This window comes from Phocoena sinus, chromosome 11 (assembly GCF_008692025.1).
Source record: "Phocoena sinus isolate mPhoSin1 chromosome 11, mPhoSin1.pri, whole genome shotgun sequence".
Lineage (NCBI taxonomy): Eukaryota > Metazoa > Chordata > Mammalia > Artiodactyla > Phocoenidae > Phocoena > Phocoena sinus.
In genome coordinates, this window is record NC_045773.1 from 63,572,028 (window position 1) to 63,589,936 (window position 17,909).

At 49.0% G+C, this 17,909-nt stretch overlaps 1 protein-coding gene across 3 annotated transcripts; it reads left to right on the forward strand.

Moving 5' to 3' along the window:
- Positions 1 to 2,782: 2,782 nt before the first annotated feature.
- On the forward strand, positions 2,783 to 17,797 carry KIFC1 (kinesin family member C1). 3 transcript variants are annotated; one of them, XM_032650313.1, is made up of 11 exons: positions 2,783 to 2,903; positions 9,597 to 9,737; positions 9,853 to 9,946; positions 10,469 to 10,522; positions 10,636 to 10,686; positions 10,894 to 11,294; positions 11,970 to 12,749; positions 13,552 to 13,842; positions 13,945 to 14,018; positions 14,146 to 14,221; positions 17,582 to 17,797. In XM_032650313.1, exons 2-11 carry the CDS (start codon positions 9,711 to 9,713, stop codon positions 17,624 to 17,626), a joined length of 1,893 nt encoding a protein of 630 aa, XP_032506204.1. In that variant the 5' UTR covers positions 2,783 to 2,903; positions 9,597 to 9,710; the 3' UTR covers positions 17,627 to 17,797. The 3 variants fall into 3 exon arrangements, with proteins under 3 accessions (XP_032506204.1, XP_032506202.1, XP_032506201.1); XM_032650311.1 differs by having other exon boundaries at positions 2,890 to 3,097; positions 9,600 to 9,737; positions 17,582 to 17,764; XM_032650310.1 differs by lacking the exon at positions 2,783 to 2,903 and adding an exon at positions 2,944 to 3,097.
- Positions 17,798 to 17,909: the final 112 nt, after the last annotated feature.

The window sequence follows — 17,909 nt, forward strand, 5'->3', positions numbered from 1 at the left end:
TAGGCAGATGAAAGAGACTCTAGCAGGACCAGGCATCATGGACTCTATCATCCCCCTTAGCCCAACACCAAGGCCTTGGAGAGAGCTGACATCTTTACAACATCAAGTCTTTCTCTGCAAGTACATAGTATATCTTTTCATTAATTTAGATTTTCTTGAACATCTTCCAATAAGTTTTATCATTTTCTCCACAAAGTGTTTACATTCCAGTTGTTAAATTTATTCCTAAGTAATCTGTATTTTTATTGCTATTGCAAATGGTATTTTTTAATTAAAATTTTTATTGCAGTATAACATAAAGTGCAAAAATCAAGTGCATAGCTTGACTTTTATATATGTATATAGTTATGTAACCAAATGGTACATTTTAAAAGTTACACTTTCTGACTGATGGTTGCTGATGATAGAAATGCAATAGATTTTATAATTGATTGTTTTTCTATATTGATTTCCCACCTAGCAACTTTACTAAACTCACTTATTAATTCCACCTGAATTTTCTTTTAGGGTTGCTACACATGCAAATACTGTATATTTCATCTGTAAATACTGAAATTCTTGTTTCTTTCCTACGTCTATATATTTGCTGTTGTTGTTTATTGGACTAGCTAAAACTTCCATTATTGTATTGACTAGGATTACTGAGAGCAGGTTTCCTTGCCTTGTCTCTCATCTTAAGAAGAAGGCTTTTGGGCTTCCCTGGTGGCGCAGTGGCTGAGAATCTGCCTGCCAGTGCAGGGGACACAGGTTCGAGCCCTGGTCCAGGAAGATCCCACATGCCACGGAGCAACTAAGCCCGTGTGCCACAACTACTGAGCCTGCACTCTAGAGCCGGCGAGCCACAACTACTGAAGCCCATGCACCTACAGCCTGTGCTCTGTGACAAGAGAAGCCACCGCAATGAAAAGCCCACGCACCGCAATAAATAAAAAGAGGAAGGCTTTCAACACTTCGCCATTATTGTGATGTGTGCTGTTGGATTTTTGAATATGTCCTTTAACAGGTTACGTTCATTTTTCTTCAATATCAATGGATGTTGAATATTTTGAGTAGTTTTTCTGCATCGATTAAGATGAATAAACTTTTTCCTCTTTAATGTCCATATTTCTCCTAGTCTAACATCTGTTTTTTAACTTTGATAAATGTCTTTTTTTTTTTTTTTTCTTTTGCAGTACGCGGGCCTCTCACTGCTGCGGCCTCTCCCGTTGCAGAGCACAGGCTCCAGACGCGCAGGCTCTGCGGCCATGGCTCACGGGCATGTGGAATCCTCCCGGACCGGGGCACAAATCCGTGTCCCCTGCATCGGCAAGCGGACTCTCAACCGCTGCGCCACCAGGGAAGCCCCAGATAAATGTCTTTTGATATACATTTCTTCTGTTTCCCTTCTCAGTTGTCTTTACCCATCCAGGGTTGGTTTTTTCCAGTTTCCTCCATCACTACTCACTCTTCAAGCTCCTGCTCCATGTACTTTCCTAGGATTTCAAAGGTTGGGGGATGATGGCAGGGTTTTTAGACACTGTGTCTCCCCACAGTCTGCTCCCCACCACAAGCACGTTTGCATTCAAGTCAAAGCACTGGATTAGAAGATATGTGGCTTGAGTTCCAGTTCGGTCAATCTCCAATTATGCACCAAGACAAATCCCTTAAGTCCCCTGCCTTTCAGTCTCATAAATAAAATCCCTGCCCTGCCTACCTCCAGGATGGTTGGTAACTAAGAGTAGCAGAACAACTCTGCAAATTATTCACAGATAAGAGGTTGTTGTTTTTGTTACTAAGGTTATTAGAAGTAGTGTGAGATAACCAATATAGCTTGGTGGGGTCTTTTGTTTTGTTTTGTTTGGCCACGCCTTGCAGCATGTAGGATCTTTGTTCCCCAACCAGGAATCGAACCCGTTCCCCCTGCAGTGGAAGCTCAGAGTCCTAGCCACTGGGCCGCCAGGGAAGGCCCATAGCTTGTATTTCAAAACTAGTGGAATCTAGATCCACTCCCAATCAGCAGTGTGACTTTGTACTTGTTACTTCACCTTTCTGAATCTGGCTCCTTCATCTAGCTTGCAAATAAGAAATGCAAAGCACTTGACACAGAGTAAGAGCCCAGTGAATTGAGGGATCATTAAAAGGGATAATGCACGGGTACAGTTAGTCTGAAAAGCATAAAAAATATTCCATAAACGTAAGCAGTAAGGCCTCCATGGGCTCTAGGCTCGGAAAGACTCAAGCCAGTTCTCTAGCACCAGTAACAGCGCCCAGGTACGTAGGAGGTAAGGCGAGGAGGCTGACTGGAGAGAAAAATCCTCCTCTCCTGGGCCTCGAATTCCCACCGTCGGGCTTCCATGGAGCGCCAAGCTGTACTCAAGGTCATTAAGTTTGGTGATAAATGCCAAAGAGACCAGGGAATGGGCAGATTCAGCCACTCTGACATCCGCACAAGGGATCCAGCATCAACTTCCGGGATCAGTTCTAAGCATCTGGGAGACGTCGCGCACCATCCGCAATCACATCGATCCAGTCGGGGCTAACGAGTGCGCTTCCTACTGCCGCCGCTAGGGGGCACTGGTCGCGCCCCGCAAGGATTCTGTTTGCGCACGCGTGATTCCTTTCCTCCAGCGTCCCCGCCCCCACACGAGTTACGTTAGGGCGGCGTGTTCCCTGCAATTTCTGACGCAGCGAGCGGAGGCCGGGAGCCGAGCGGAAGTCCAGCGCGACTCCCGCTGGAGGAGGGGTGGGGTGAGAAAAGAAACAGTGAGGCCGGAAGTGTGACTAACCCGCCAGCCTCCCAGGGCATGGGAAGCAGGAACGGGAAGGCGGTGGCCTAGTGAGGTGTGGCCTCGGGAGGTGGACGACGCTGCGATTGGCCCTCGGCTGTGGCGGCGGCGATGATTGGCCCCTGAGTGCGGAGCGAGGTGAGCAGGGTGGCGGCCGTTGAAATTCAAAAGTGGCGGGTGTGGCGCCGCGCTGGCAGCGCCGGAGCCCGGGACGAGCGTGTTCTGTGTCGCGAGCGCGCGAGAGAACGCGGGTCCCGGGAGGCCCGGCGCCCTGTCCTCTTCCATTGCGCTTCCCTGCCGTGTGTGGCACGGAGCTGGACATGGAGCCGCAGGTGAGTAGGGGTCGGCGCGGGTACGACAGCTGGTCGCCCCACTCCGCAGTGCTGACGTGCCGGCGGCCTCAGTTCTGCCTGCCTGCAGGGCCAAGGTCGTTCGCCCCCGCACAGTCGAAAGGGATGAGGGGTGGCGAGTGGAGAAGGCAGGGAGCAGCCCCAGGAGTGGGGGTGGGGGGAGTCTGCCTGCCTTCCCGCAGCTTCAGGGAGTCCCCCACGCCCTTGCTCACTTTCATGTTTCCAGGATTTCCCATTTCGAATTCTCAGGCTTGTCTGAACACGTTCCCACCTGTCCATTCCTACTCACTATTGCAGTGTGGGTTCTGAGATGACCACTAGCTCTAGGGAAGTGGTGTCTGAGGCCAAATCCCTGCTGATGTCCTTTCGTGTCCTCTCTCCTCTTTGCGGCCTCTTCGGGGTGTAGGAAGGGGAGAAGGGGAATGGAGTACTGTGAACTGAAGGACTCCTCATTATCTCTCCTTCCCCAGGTTTTGCAGAGATCTCTGCTCAGTGGGACTGGTTAACTTAATTTCTTCTCTCATCAGTGCCCTGCTGCACCTCACAACCACCTGCAACCTCCCCTCTCCAGTGGAGAGAGGTGTGTTTGTGACAGTGAGAGTGGGTTGACTTCTGGTGCCAGAAAAGGCCTCCTGCCTGAATCCTCTGTTTACTAGTATTTCACATTCAGATTTACCCAAAGTCAGGTTTCAACTTGAAGAGATACTCTTTGTATCCTGCCAGCCAGAGAGCAGAGCAGTGTGATGTGACAGTGAAAAAAAATAGAAGCCTTCTCATATTTATTCATCACATATTTACTGAGCACCTATTATGTGCTTGGGATGCGGCAGTGAGCAAGCAGAGATCCCTGTCATCATGGAGCTGCCATTCCATGGGAGACAGGCAATATGTGATAAGTAAATTATATAATGCTGTTAAGAAGGTGATAAGGGCTATGGAGAAAAGGAAAATTTTGAGCAGATTAAGAGAGGGAAGGGGAGGCCAGCTGACAAGATAGACTGTTAAATTGGGTTGTCTTAGTAAGCTCCGTTAAGAAGGTGAGAGTTGAATAAAGACTTGAAAGAGGTGAGGGAAACAGGCAAGTAGTTATTAAGATCATTCCAGGCAGAGGGAATCGCTAGAGCAAAGCCACTAGAGTTGTGTAGCAAACCCGAAATGGAATGAGCAATGGGGAAGTTTGTGGGAAGGGATGTCAGGTAACAGAGGGGGCTGTTGAATGCATTGCTCCTCGCAGGGGCCGTTTTGAAGACTTTGATTTTTTTTCTCTGAGTGAGATGGTAATCACTGGATGGTTTTTTTTTTTGCGGGTACGCGCGCCTCTCACTGTGTGGCCTCTCCCATTGCGGAGCACAGGCTCCAGACGCGCAGGCTCAGCGGCCATGGCTCACGGGCCCAGCCGCGGCATGTGGGATCTTCCCGGACCGGGGCACGAACCTGTGTCCCCTGCATCGGCAGGCGGACTCTCAACCACTGCGCCACCAGGGAAGCCCCACTGGATGGTTTTAAGCAAAGAGAGACAAGATCTGTCCTACAATTTAAGAGGACCACTCTAGGTGCATCGGCAGGCGGACTCTCAACCACTGCGCCACCAGGGAAGCCCCACTGGATGGTTTTAAGCAAAGAGAGACAAGATCTGTCCTACAATTTAAGAGGACCACTCTAGGGGCTTCCCTGGTGGCGCAGTGGTTGAGAGTCCGCCTGCCGATGCAGGGGACACAGATTCGTGCCCCGGTCCGGGAAGATCCCACATGCCGCGGCTGGGCCCGTGAGCCATGGCCGCTGAGCCTGCGCGTCTGGAGCCTGTGCTCCGCAATGGGAGAGGCCACACAGTGAGAGGCGCGCGTACCGCCAAAAAGAAAAAGGAGAGGACCACTCTAGCAGCTGCATTGAGATTAGACTGTAAGGAAGAAAGGATAGAAACAAGGAGAGCTTTTAGGAATGGGGCAGGTTTTCTCAGCTTTCACATTATTGACTTCTTATGGGGGGCCGGGGGATTGTCCTATAAGTTGTCTGTTGTTTAGCAGCATTCCTGGCTTCTACCCACTAGATGACAGTAGCAACCCCCACCTAATCATGACAAAGTGTCTCTAGACATTGTCAAACGTCCCCTGGGGAGTAAAGTCATCCCTAGTTGAGAACCATCCCTAGTTGAGAGAACCATCCCTAGTTGAGAACCAGTAGAGTGTGATAATCCAGGTGACAGATGATGGTAATTTGGATCATGGTAGTAGCAGAGGAGGTGGTTACAAGTGGTCCGATTACGGATCTATTTGGAAGATAGAGTTGGCCACGTTTGCTGATGTTAGACTTCGTGGTACGTAAGAGAATGAGAGGACTTTGGGTGTATTTGCTTGAGCAGCTGAAAGATGGATTTATATCAACTGAGATGGAGGAAGCTGCAAGAGAGCAAGGTTGAAGGAGGGTTAGACGTCAGGAGGTTAAGATTTCAGAGTCTGGGCTGGAGACAATAGTTTGGGAGTTGTCAGCATATGAATGGTGTTTAAAGCCATAGGAGTGGCCTAGAGTGTAGATAGAGAATAGAAAGACCACTGTTAAAGTTTGGGTATATGAAGAGGATCTACCAGCGAGGTAGGAAAACCAGGAGAGGATGATCTCCCAGGAGCTAAATGAAGCGAGTGTATTAAGGAAGAGAGAGAGTGATTAGTTGTATTACACGCTGCTGATGGGTCAAGAAACAAAAAGATGAAGAATTGGTTTAGCAACACAAGCAGACTTGTGACCTTGAGGGCAGTTTTGGTGGAATGGTGGGAGTGAAAGCCTGACTGGGACAGGGTTAGGAGAGAAAAACTCTTTTTGGTTGGAAGTAATAATAACATGTATTATATACTGATTGGAATGATCCAGGAGAGAGTGAAAATGATGGTGCAGAGGAGAGAAGGAAGGCTTGCTGGAGCACTATTCCTGTGTGGGTGAGGGTGGGAGCAGATGCTCACGTGCAGGAGATTCCTTAGCAGCAGGGCATCCATCTGTGATCCTGGGAAGTGGGTATAGGAGGGGTTCCATGAAAATCTGTTTTTATAGAAGGTTAAGTGCATATGCTTATTGTGGAAAGTTGGGAGTCATCCTGTCTAGCTTTATAGATGGGAGAAAAATAAATACTGTACTCTTAGGAGTTGTCCTGAATAAACAAACCTTTGAACACATTTTCTGAACCCACACAAATTCCTGGGAGGTAGGCCTTTAGTTGATCCACTATCGTAGTGTAGGGAGAACGAAGGCACAGGTAATTAAAAAAATTCAGTGTTTGACCTTGAAATACTTAAAAGAAAAATTTAGTTTTCATACTACATTTGATTAAAGTGAATTAAAATCAGCATTCTTTGTGCACATTTCTGCAGGTGGCAGGAAAAGAGAACACCACCTCCTTTTTTTCCCCTTTTTATTTGTATAGGAGCCAATGGTTTGGATGCATTGCAGTTTATTTGAGCATTTCCCTGCTGGTGGACATCTAATTTCATTCCTTGAAAAATGTATTGAGGGAATTCCCTGGCAGTCCGATGGTTAGGACTCCGTGCTTTCACTGCCAAGTTTGATCCTTGGTCGGGGAACTAAGATCCCACAGACTGTTCGGCGCTGCCAAAAATTAAAAAAAAAAAAGTATTGAGTCCTACCATGTAGCAGACATTGTACTGGGCACTCTGGTTCTATAGTTGTGAACAAAACAGGCATGTTCTTGTGATGCTCACAGTCTAATGTTAGGAAAGACAATAAACCAATAAACTAAAAATTTAAAAACCAGGATATCAAATTGTTTCAGAGTTTTCTCTTTAGTGATGTTCTGTGAACATCCTTAACCTCACTTTCCCAAAGTTGAACTTAGCATCTCTTAAAAATTAGCCCTTCAGTCACTCTCAGATCTCTCCATATCATTTCTTACAACTGCATGTGAATCTACAGTGGTTTTAAAATGAGAAGTTTAATTAAAAAACAAACAAACCCAGATTTTCCTTCTGTGATCTTGGGAACCAGGGCAGGCTTCTTGGAGTCAGCCTGGACTACATCTCCTTCACTGCCTGACCTCTAGCTACTCCCCCCCACCTCCACGCCAGCTCTGCTTAGCCATCAAACCCTTAGAACATCCCCTCTCAACTGAGTTCCATGAGAATTAAGATCTAATGCCCTAAGGCATCCTTTGTATCTAATGCATTAACTTCTCTCTGAGGCACCTAGAATGGTAAGAGCTGTTTTTTATATTCTTGGGAGAATTGAGAAAACAGATCATTTTCTGTAGAGCTTAATTCTCTTGTACCCCAGTTTGGAAAGGCTGCCCTAGAAAGTAAGCTCTGGGCAGGCAGGGACTTTACATTCATTACTCTCACACCAGAGCCTAGAAGAGCAGTCATTCAACAAATCTAGTGCAACAAATCCTTGTTGAATGGATGAATGAAGGAATGACGCCATCCCTCTGCTGCGATAACCCTCATCTTCTATTTCCGTTCATTCTTTGCATTGCGCACAGTTCACTTTTTCAGTAAAGATCGAGTCATACTATTCTTATGTTTAAAAATCATCAGTGTCCCTCTTGTCTTCAGTAGACCCCGGATTCCTTATCACGGCATACCACGGTCTTTCCCTTCTACCTCTCCCCACTTTCTATGCACATCCCTGTGTTCACTTGAACAGAATAATTTGTCATTCCTTACAAGTCCCTCTCCTTGCTTTCTGCTTGGAATGCTCCTCCTTGGCCCAAGCCCATCAAGCCAACTCTTCCTCATCTTTAAGGCTTGGCCTGAAAATACTTTGTAGAATTGTGTCTGACACTCTCCCCATCTAAACTGGATGCCCACACCCTCCTTTGGGATCCTTTTATGATAGCACTTGGTAAAGATTTAATCATCTCTTTAAATGCTTCGCTTGCCTACTGTCCTGTCACAATCTTGAGGACAGGGACCATGTCTGTTACTCCAGAATCCAGATCATTTCCTGGCATGTAATAGGCACTTTGTAAATATTGAATGAATGAAGTAAACTGAAGGGCAGAGAGAGATTGGCCTTGGAATTAATAGTTACCTATAGTGAAAATAAGAAGTTGATCTGTACATGGTGCTTTCCTGATGGTGGGATAGGAGTAGGGTGACCACTTGTCCTGGTTTGCATAGGAATTACCTGGTTTTAGCACTGAAATGCTGTGTCCCAAGAAACCTCTCAGTTCTTGGCAAACCAGAATAGTTGGTCATCCTATGTAGGAGTAACCATAGGGTGGGCATGATCCCCACGTACTGAACTGGGCTGCTTAGAGGAGAGGATCTTTCTTTCCCACGCCCCTACCTCATACCTGTACTTCGGTGGTCTCCAGACTGGTCATGCCCCTGCTTCCTCGTCTTCCCCATGCAAGTCAGCCTACTTACACCTCATTATTATTTATTTATTTGTTTGTTTGTTTGTTTGTTTATTTATTTTTGGCTGCATTGGGTCTTCTTTGCAGCACATGGGCTTTCTCTAGTTGTAGTGACCGGGGGCTACTCTTCGTTGCTGTGCACGGGCTTCTCATTGCGGTGGTTTCTCTTGTTGCAGAGCGCAGTCTCTAGGTGCGCAGGCTTCAGTAGTTGTGGCTCGTGGGCTCTAGAGCACAGGCTCAGTAGTTGTGGCTCATGGACTTAGTTGTTCCGCTGCATGTGGGGTCTTCCTGGACCAGGGCTCGAACCCGTGTCCCCTGCATTGGCAGATGGATGATTCTTAACCAGTGTGCCACCAGGGAAGTCCCTATTATTATTTATAATAGGCTCTTTTGTATGTTTTTCACATGCCTGATCAGAAACTGTATCTGGCTCTCCATATATGCAGGGCTAAAGCCTAAATTCCTGAGCTTAGCATCAATGCCCTATGAGACAGTGTGATCAAGTGGTTACAAACATGGCCTCCAGAACCAGACTGTCTAGATTCTAACCCTGGCTTTGCTTTTTATTCACTGATGACTTTAGACCAGCTAGTTTACCTCTCAGCCTTCCTTCCCTCATCTGCAAAATGAGGCTAATAATAGCTCCTCCTCAGTGGGCTGGGAGGTTTAAGTCAGTTGATACAGATGAAGCATTTGAAACAGTTCCCAATAAATGTTACCTGCTCCTCCTACCCAGTCTTCAAACTTATTCTTCCAACTCTCTCCCTTGTTTATGATCTCAGCTTTCCCTAAAGGGGCATAGTGGTTTCCCAGCTGTACCATGTGCAAGCTTAAGGTTTTGCCTTCCGGAAGGAGTGTTCCTTTTCCCTGCTTTTTTAAGTACTGCCCTTAAACTTAGCTGAAATTCAGGATCTGTCCAGCTGTTCCCTTAGGGTTTGTGTTACGTCCCACCTCTCCATGGTTTTTAGACGGCACATCATCTGTGAGCCGCAGTTTGTGGCACAAGGGGTACTCATATAATGCTTGTTGGTGGTGATGAGAATTAGGCTGGGGGGCCATAAACGGGAGTTCTTGGGACATTTGGGCCACAGGGTATTGTCTGAAGGGTCTCTCTCTTCCCAGCAGAGGTCCCCCTTGTTGGAAGTGAAGGGGAACATAGAACTGAAGAGAGCCCTGGCCAAGGCCCCTTCCCGGCTCCCTCTCCCGGGAAGCAGGCTGAAGAGGGGTCCCGACCAGATGGAGGAGGACTTGGAGCCTGAGAAGGTGAGCTGGGTTTGGAAATCCATGTACGTGTGTGTGTGTGTGTGTGTGTGTGTGTGTGTATAAAGCCATCAGAGGTTAACCATGGACTCCACCCCCCATCCTTGTCTTTCCCCAGAAAAGGACACGAGGCCTGGGCACCAAAGTGGCCACGTCCCGCCCCAGAGCAACGGCCCTCACCACTGTGCCACAGACACAAGGCCAGACCGCAGGTGGGCTCCAGGGCACAAAGTCCAGTTCTCTTCAACTCACTTCTTTCTTTTTCTTTTTCTTTTCTTTCAATCTTAGCTTATTTTGAATAGGTAATATGTTTCACTTGTTTCAAAATTCCGAAGGCACGAAAGTTGTTATACAGTGAAAAATCTCCTTCCTGCCCATGTTCCCCAGGCACCCAGTCCCCCCACCAGGGGCAACTGTGAGTCCTTCCAGGGATGTTCTGTGGGTTTGCAAGCAAATATGGGCATGTTCCCCAACATGTTTTACACACATGCTAGCGTACTTTACACCTGGTTCTGCTCCCTTGCTCTTTTTGCTTGTCTTGGTCCAACTTGTTTCTTGGCTTGTTGGTCCTAGGAAGGATATCTCTAGGAGTTGGTCAGATTTAAGGGAAGAAGGAAGTTATCTTATTTCTTCTAATCCTCTGAAAAAGCAGCTCCTCTGCCTTCGGCCCAGCCAGGGTACATGCCACCCTGAGAATCATGACTCTGCTTTTCTTCTGTCCAATCTCCCGACAGTGCCGAAAGTTCCCAGGAAGACAGGACCCCGATGTTCCGCAGCTATCGCCACAGGTAACAGTGCTTAAGACCTGGGGCCAAGAAGGGATTGGGGCTAAAGGGAGAAGGATGGAGGTGGAGGGACCCTGATGCTATAATTCTTTATGTCACCTCCCCCAATTCTCTAGTGCTGAAGAATCAGAAGCCAGGCCCTGCTGTTCCTGCCCAGAAGCCTGGCAGTAGGTGACAAATATAATCCTTGGGTGAGAGGCTGGGATAGGGAAGAGAAGGTCGTGAGTACCTAGAAAAATCCTTTTGGTCTCTTCCCTGTCTGAAGAAGAAGGAGATGGAGGGTCAGGTGTGGAGGCCCTAAAGGCTAGGAGGGAGGAGAGAGCGAGACAGAGCCAAGAGTTCCCTGACCTTTGTCTTTTCTGTGCCCATCTTAGCAACAGCTGCTCCTCCTGCGGTGGGAAGGAAGAAACCCAGCAAACGTCCAGCCTGGGACTTAAAGGGTCAGTTATGTGACCTAAACGCAGAGCTGAAATGCTGCCGTGAGAGGACCCAGATGTTGGACCAGGAGAACCAACAGCTGCGGAACCAGCTCAGGGAGGCCCAGCAACAGGCCACGGCCCTGGGGACAGAGCGCAGGACGCTGGAAGAGGAGTTGGCCAGGATGCGGGCCCAGGCTGAGCAGGGCCAACAGGAGCTGGGGAACCTGAGCGCTCGGGTCCTAGAGCTGGAAGAGCGGCTGGGCACGCAGGAGGGCTTAGTGCAAGAGCTCCAGAAAGAACAGCTGGAACTGCAGGAGGAGCGGAGGGGGCTGGCTGCCCAGCTGGAGGAGCAGGAGGTAAGGGCCAGGTTCTCGTCAAGTGCTGACCCTTCTTTCTAGGTTGCCCGGAAGTCACTTTGGGCTTTGAATCCCTGACCACCTCTCTCTGGCAGTACACCTCCGTCCCCTACCCTGCTCCCCCGTCGCCCCCACCCCCGCCCACTCCTGACTCTGTCTTGCTTTCTGCCCCACTTCACCCTATCCTGACTCTGTTTCCGTATCTTCTCCGGGTCTATATCGCCTCTACTTCTCCGTCCCCTTTCTTCTTTCTCTGTTTTCCTGATGAAAATTCCCACGCATTCTCTCTTCTCCTCATCCATTTGACTCCTTGGCGAGCACCAACTAGATTGCATTACTTGTAGTCTCTCAAATGACTCGATTCTCAATTCAGGGCATTTTGCATATACACGTCCCTCTTTGTGGAATATTCTTTCTGCACTCCATCCTTCCCTTGGTCCACTCCCATACTTTTTGGGTGTCAGCCTAGATATCATTCTCCTTGTGCCCCTTCTGGATGCTCCCATAGCACTCCCTATTCTAGTACTATGATTCCTATTTCCTTATCTCTTTCTTTACCAGTCTGTGAAGTCCTTGGGGGCAGGGCCCAGCCCACCTCCCACCCCCGCATCCCATCATGACTTGTTCTTGTTCTTGGTTGCATCTCACCCTCTGTGTCTGCTCTGTTCTGGACAGAGGAGGCTACAGGCATCAGAAGCTGCTCTGTCGGGCAGCCAAGCAGAGCTGGCATCCCTGCGCCAGGAGGCTGCAGCCCAGGCGGACTTACTGTTTAAGCGGGAAGAACGTCTCCATGGGCTCGAGATGGAGCGCCGGCGGCTACACAACCAGCTGCAGGAACTCAAAGGCAATGTCCGTGTCTTCTGCCGGGTCCGCCCTGTCCTTCCAGGGGAGTCCACCCCACCCCCTGGCTTCCTGCTATTTCCCTCCGGCCCCAGCGGGCCCTCCGATCCTCCAACCCGACTCAGCCTCTCCCGGTCTGACGAGCGGCGTGGGACCCTGAGTGGGGCGCCAGCTGCCCCCACCCGCCATGACTTCTCCTTTGACCGGGTATTCCCACCAGGGAGTGGACAGGATGAAGTGTTTGAAGAGATTTCCATGCTTGTCCAGTCAGCCCTGGATGGCTACCCAGTATGCATTTTTGCCTACGGCCAGACAGGCAGTGGCAAGACCTTCACCATGGAGGGTGGGCCTGGGGGAGACCCCCAGGTGGAGGGGCTGATCCCTCGGGCCCTGCGGCACCTCTTTTCTGTGGCCCAGGAGCTAAGTGGCCAGGGCTGGACCTACAGCTTTGTGGCAAGTTACGTAGAGATCTACAATGAGACTGTCCGAGACCTGCTGGCCACTGGGACCCGGAAGGGCCATGGGGGTGAGTGTGAGATTCGCCGGGCAGGGCCGGGGAGCGAGGAGCTTACTGTCACCAACGCCCGATATGTTCCTGTCTCCTGTGAGAGAGAGGTAAGTGCTGAGGGGCACTAGCCTGGACACTGGGGAGGCATGGGCAGGGTGACAAGGATGGAGGTGGACGAGCAGGGGGAGGAGAACGCTGAGGATGAGGAAGGGTGAGTGGTGAGGGGTAGATTGCATATTCAGTTTTGGCTGGTGGGCTATGAGGTGCATCCGCCTTTGTGGAACCAAGGAGTGGAGAGAAGTGATGGGCCTGCTGAAGCGGGTGCCACTGGGCCCTGCCCGTCAATCTCAGGTCTCACCTCTGCCCACTCTTCTTGCTCAGTTCATGACATCCATGCTGGCCTCCCGCCTGTTCCTCAGCCTGCTCGTCACACCCTCAGATCAGGGCCTTTGCACGTGCTGTCTCCTTTGCCTGAACATTCCTGCTCCTCTCCTGGAAGGGCTTGCTCCCTCGTTTAAGATTTTAAGGCATTGAGGCCATCCCTGACCATCCTTTTTTTTTCTTTCCCTAACTTTTGGCCGCACTGCACAGCTTGTGAGATCTTAGTTCCCCAACCAGGGATTGAACCCGGACCCCAGCAGTGAAAGCACAGAGTCCTAAGCACTAGACCACCAGGGAATTCCCGCTGGCCATCCTTTCTAAAATTGCAACCCTCAGCCTCACATGCTACTTTTCTGTTTTATTTTACTCCTTAGTACTCTCAGACACACTGTGTATTTTACTTATTCTTTTGCTGGCTAGAAAGAAAGCATCAGGAGGGCAGGTGCTGAGTCTTACTCATCGCCTTACCTGACCTAGCTATGTACTGACTTCTACCTGCCTTTGCCTCTTGCTGCTGTCCATCCCCAGGTGGAGGCCCTGCTCCATCTGGCCCGCCAGAACCGGGCTGTGGCCCGCACAGCCCAGAATGAGCGATCGTCACGAAGTCACAGTGTGTTCCAGCTGCAGATCTCTGGGGAGCATGCTGGCCGAGGCCTGCAGTGTGCGGCCCCCCTCAGCCTTGTGGACCTGGCTGGGAGTGAGCGGCTAGACCCCGGCTTGGCCCTCGGCCCTGGAGAGCGGGAACGCCTTCGGGAAACGCAGGCCATTAACAGCAGCCTGTCCACGCTGGGGCTGGTCATCATGGCCTTGAGCAACAAGGTAGTAATGGGGGTGGGGGCAGGCGGACCCCAGGGAGAGGTTGGGGCTGACCATGCTGAACCCAGCCCTGTCCTAACCACCTGTCCCCCCCCAACCCTCTAGGAGTCCCACGTGCCTTACCGGAACAGCAAGCTGACCTACCTGCTGCAGAACTCTCTGGGCGGCAGCGCTAAGATGTGAGGGGAAAGGGTGGGCTGGGAACCACAACGTTGGGGTCAGGGTGGGGGAGGCAACACCGTGAAGACCTGGCCCAGGCTCTGCCCAGCCACTGATGCTGGGGCTTGGCCCCCTCTCTCTCCACAGGCTCATGTTTGTGAACATTTCTCCCCTAGAAGAGAACGTCTCTGAGTCCCTCAACTCCCTCCGTTTTGCCTCCAAGGTGCGGTCACTACCAGTCCCATCCCTGTCAGACCTCCTGGGGATTATAGGCTTCTCCACCCCTACCCTACTGTCCTTCAGGCCAGAGGGCATGGTTCATCCAGAATGGATGTACATTTGCCAGGCATCTGGGGCACTACCTACCTGGATCCTTTTTTTTTTAAAAAACTATTGACGTTTGGGGGTTTTTAATTAAGTTTTTAAAAATAGGTAGTTGAAAGGTCAAAACTATATCAATAGAAAGCTATATACGACAAGTGAGATTTAACCACTGCCCCTGTCCCCATTCTCCCCACTTGCCCTAGTAATCATTTTCATCATTTTACTTATCCTTCCAATGTTTCTTTTTGCAAATACAAGCAACATGCATGGGATTTCCCTCCTTATATAAGACGTTTCTTCTCCCCCTCTCATATATTATGTTGTCCCGTGCTTTTTTTTTTTTTTTTTTTGCGGTCCACAGGCCTCTCACTGCTGTGGCCTCTCCTGCTGCAGAGAGGGCCCAGCTGCTCCGCAGCATGTGGGATCCTCCCGGACCGGGGCATGAACCTGCGCCCCCTGCATTGGCAGGCGGACTCTCAACCACTGCGCCACCAGGAGAGCCCCGGGGAGCGCCCCCATTATTTTTACATCTACCTAGGACTCCACTGTGTAGATGCACCAAAGTTTATCCACCAGTTCCCTCTACTGGACACTTGGATTATTTCCACCCTTTTACTATTACATACAAAGCCATGTTGGCTAACCTTGTACATTATCATTTTATATTTGTTTAGTTACATCTAACTATCTAGGGAGAGATTCCTTGAAATGGAATTCCTGGATCAAAGACGTACAGGTTTTTCAGACTGTTCCAAATAGTGTGAATTCAGGCTCCAATCCCCATGAAGATCAGCTGTGTCCATGGCCATGAATTCTCTAGGAGATTTAAGCTCCTTCTACTAGAGTTAAATCAGGATGTTTCTTTACTGTCTGCCTCCAGAGGGCAGTTTTTTCCTCTGGTTACTTGTTTTCCTGAGGGTATAGTCCTACGATGTGTTCTGGCCTTATTCAGGGTCTCTGATCTTGTGTGCCCTTCTGCACTCTTGCTGCCATGGTAGTGGTCAGCCACCTTAGCACCCTGCCCTGGTCTACTTTAATCAGGATTTCCCTTGCAATCTTGCAAGTTCAGGTAAAGTTCTTTTTTTTTTTTTTTTTTTTAGTTTATTTATTTTTTGGCTGCTTTGGGTCTTCATTGCTGCACGTGGGCTTTTTCTGGTTGCGGCGAGCGGGGGCTGCTCAGGTTTCTTACTGCGGCGGCTTCTTATTGTGGGAGCATGGGCTCTAGGCACACAGGCTTCAGTAGTCGTGGTACAGGGGCTTAGTTGCTTTGCGGCAAGTGGGATCTGCCCGGACCAGGCCTCAAACCCGTGTCCCCTGCGTTGGCAGGCGGATTCTTAATCTCTGCGCCACCAGGGAAGTCCCCAAGTAAAGTTCTAGCAACATCATTAGCACCCAACAACATGAACTCTTTAATATCCTCTAATACCCAGTAGATGTTGAATTTCCCTATTGTCTCAGAAATGCTTTTTATACATTAGGTTTGCTCTGTTCTGTTCTGGATCTGCTCTGTTCAGGATCAAAGCCGCCCATTTCATATGGTTGAAATTGTCTCGAGTTTCTTTTTAAATTTTTATTTATTTATTTATGGCTGCATTGGGTCTTCGTTGCTGTGTGCGGGCTTTCTTTAGCTGTGGCGAGCCGGGGCTACTCTTCATTCTGGTGTGTGGGCTTCTCACTGTGGTGGCTTCTCTTGTTGCGGAGCATGGGATCTTGGTGTGCGGGCTTCAGTAGTTGTGGCACATGGGCTTAGTTGCTCCACAGCACGTGGGATCTTCCTGGGGAGTAGGGCTTGAACCCGTGTGCCCTGCGTTGGTACGCAGATTCTTAACCACTGCGCCACCAGGGAAGTCCGAGTTTCTTTTAATCTATAATAATCTCATCCCCTTTTATAGCATTTATTTGTTGAAGAAGTAGGGTCACTTGTCCTATAGAATATACCATATTCTAGATTTTGGCTGGTTGCTTCCTCTTTCCTTCACAATTTTTGTAGATTTAGAGGCTTGATTTGAATCAGGTTTAAATTTCTTGGGAAAAAAACTTCGATGGTGTGATATACTTTCTATTGCATCATATCAGGAGGCACCTAGTATCTAGTTGTTCCACTTTTTTTCCCCCTCCCCCTAATTGTTCCACTTTTAATGATATAAAAATTGATCATTGGGGGCTTCCCTGGTGGCGCAGTGGTTGAGAGTCCGCCTGCCGATGCAGGGGACGCAGGTTCGTGCCCCGGTCCGGGAGGATCCAACATGCCGCGGAGCGGCTGGGCCCGTGAGCCATGGCCGCTGAGCCTGCGTGTCCGGAGCCTGTGCTCTGCAGCGGGAGAGGCCACAACAGTGAGAGGCCCGCGTAACGCAAAAAAAAAAAAAAAATTGATCATTGGATTTGGGTATTGTCAGCCTGATCTATCCATTTAAAAACTCCCTATCAGCTTTTTCCCCTAGTGATTTTATCAGTAATACTATCTAGATCTATTATTAGGGAGTTTTTAAATGGTGATTTTTTTTTAAATGGTGATTTTCTCAGTTCTACATTTATTAATCACAATTCTTCTATAAATAACTCCCCTTTACCATCTATTTGGTTATTCTGAAATTCAGTCCATATAGGTAAGATGGGATAAATTCTAGATTCTTTATCAATTTTCAGTATTATAAGTTGGTATCCTGGCAACTTTCAAAGGTGAACAGTGAGTTTTTATCCAGGAGGTAACATCTTACAGATACTTACTTGTACTTTTGGTATATATCCTTTGCGGTCATTATTCGTTCTGATGCTCAAATTGCCCATCTTTGGCCAGTAGAAGCTCCAGCTTGGCTCCTGTGTCCTTTAGATAGGTCCCCAGTAGTCTTTACTCCAGATCCATCTTGTACATTTCCTCCCCTAGGCTTGGAATCATTAATTTTCCAAATAGCCTTGGTTCCTAAATTTGTGTTGTTCTTGTTTTATCTAGCTTATTAAGCATTAGTGTTGGGAGAGCTTTGGGGGTGTCTAGTCCGAGGTACTGCTAGAAACAGAAGCTCCTCTCTCTGCTCCTTTGTGGGGCTTTTGTTCCTTCTCAGGCCTTTCCTCCTCTTCCAGACCTAGAATACCTAGTGGGCATGGGAGAACTGAGACCAGCCTGAACTTCCTTTCAGAGCCCTTATTTTAGGATTCTCTGAGGGCAGCCCAAATATTGGGGGTTGGGAGGTGATTTGGAGAAAACTGTTCTTTTGGTTACTCTGAAAACGTTTTTTATTTTGTCTAAACCCCCTGCCCGCAGGTGAACCAGTGTGTTATTGGTACTGCCCAGGCCAATAGGAAATGAAGACGGATCTAGATTTTGTGTGTGTGTGTGTGTGAGACAGACGGGGAAGGGGGGGCGGTGGGGGGTGCTTTATTGGGAGGGGGGCACTGTGATACCTGGGCCTATCAAATAAAGAAGAGGGTTTTTTTGTTTGTTTTTTTAAATAAAGGTTTTATTAGCGGTTGCTCAATAAGGGAGATATTTTTCATGCCTGTAAAGATGGGAACTGTGGATCTTCCATTCTGCCAAGCATTTGTGTGTGTGTTTCACGAGGTTAGGGCTTCAGCTTTTCTCCCTAACAGAC

Excerpts from the sequence above, each read along its gene's own strand:
- KIFC1 (XM_032650310.1), top strand. Across the intron at positions 9,947-10,468 it reads GACACAAGGCCAGACCGCAG|TGCCGAAAGTTCCCAGGAAG; the intron begins GTGGGCTCCAGG and ends ATCTCCCGACAG. Across the intron at positions 13,843-13,944 it reads TCATGGCCTTGAGCAACAAG|GAGTCCCACGTGCCTTACCG; the intron begins GTAGTAATGGGG and ends CCAACCCTCTAG.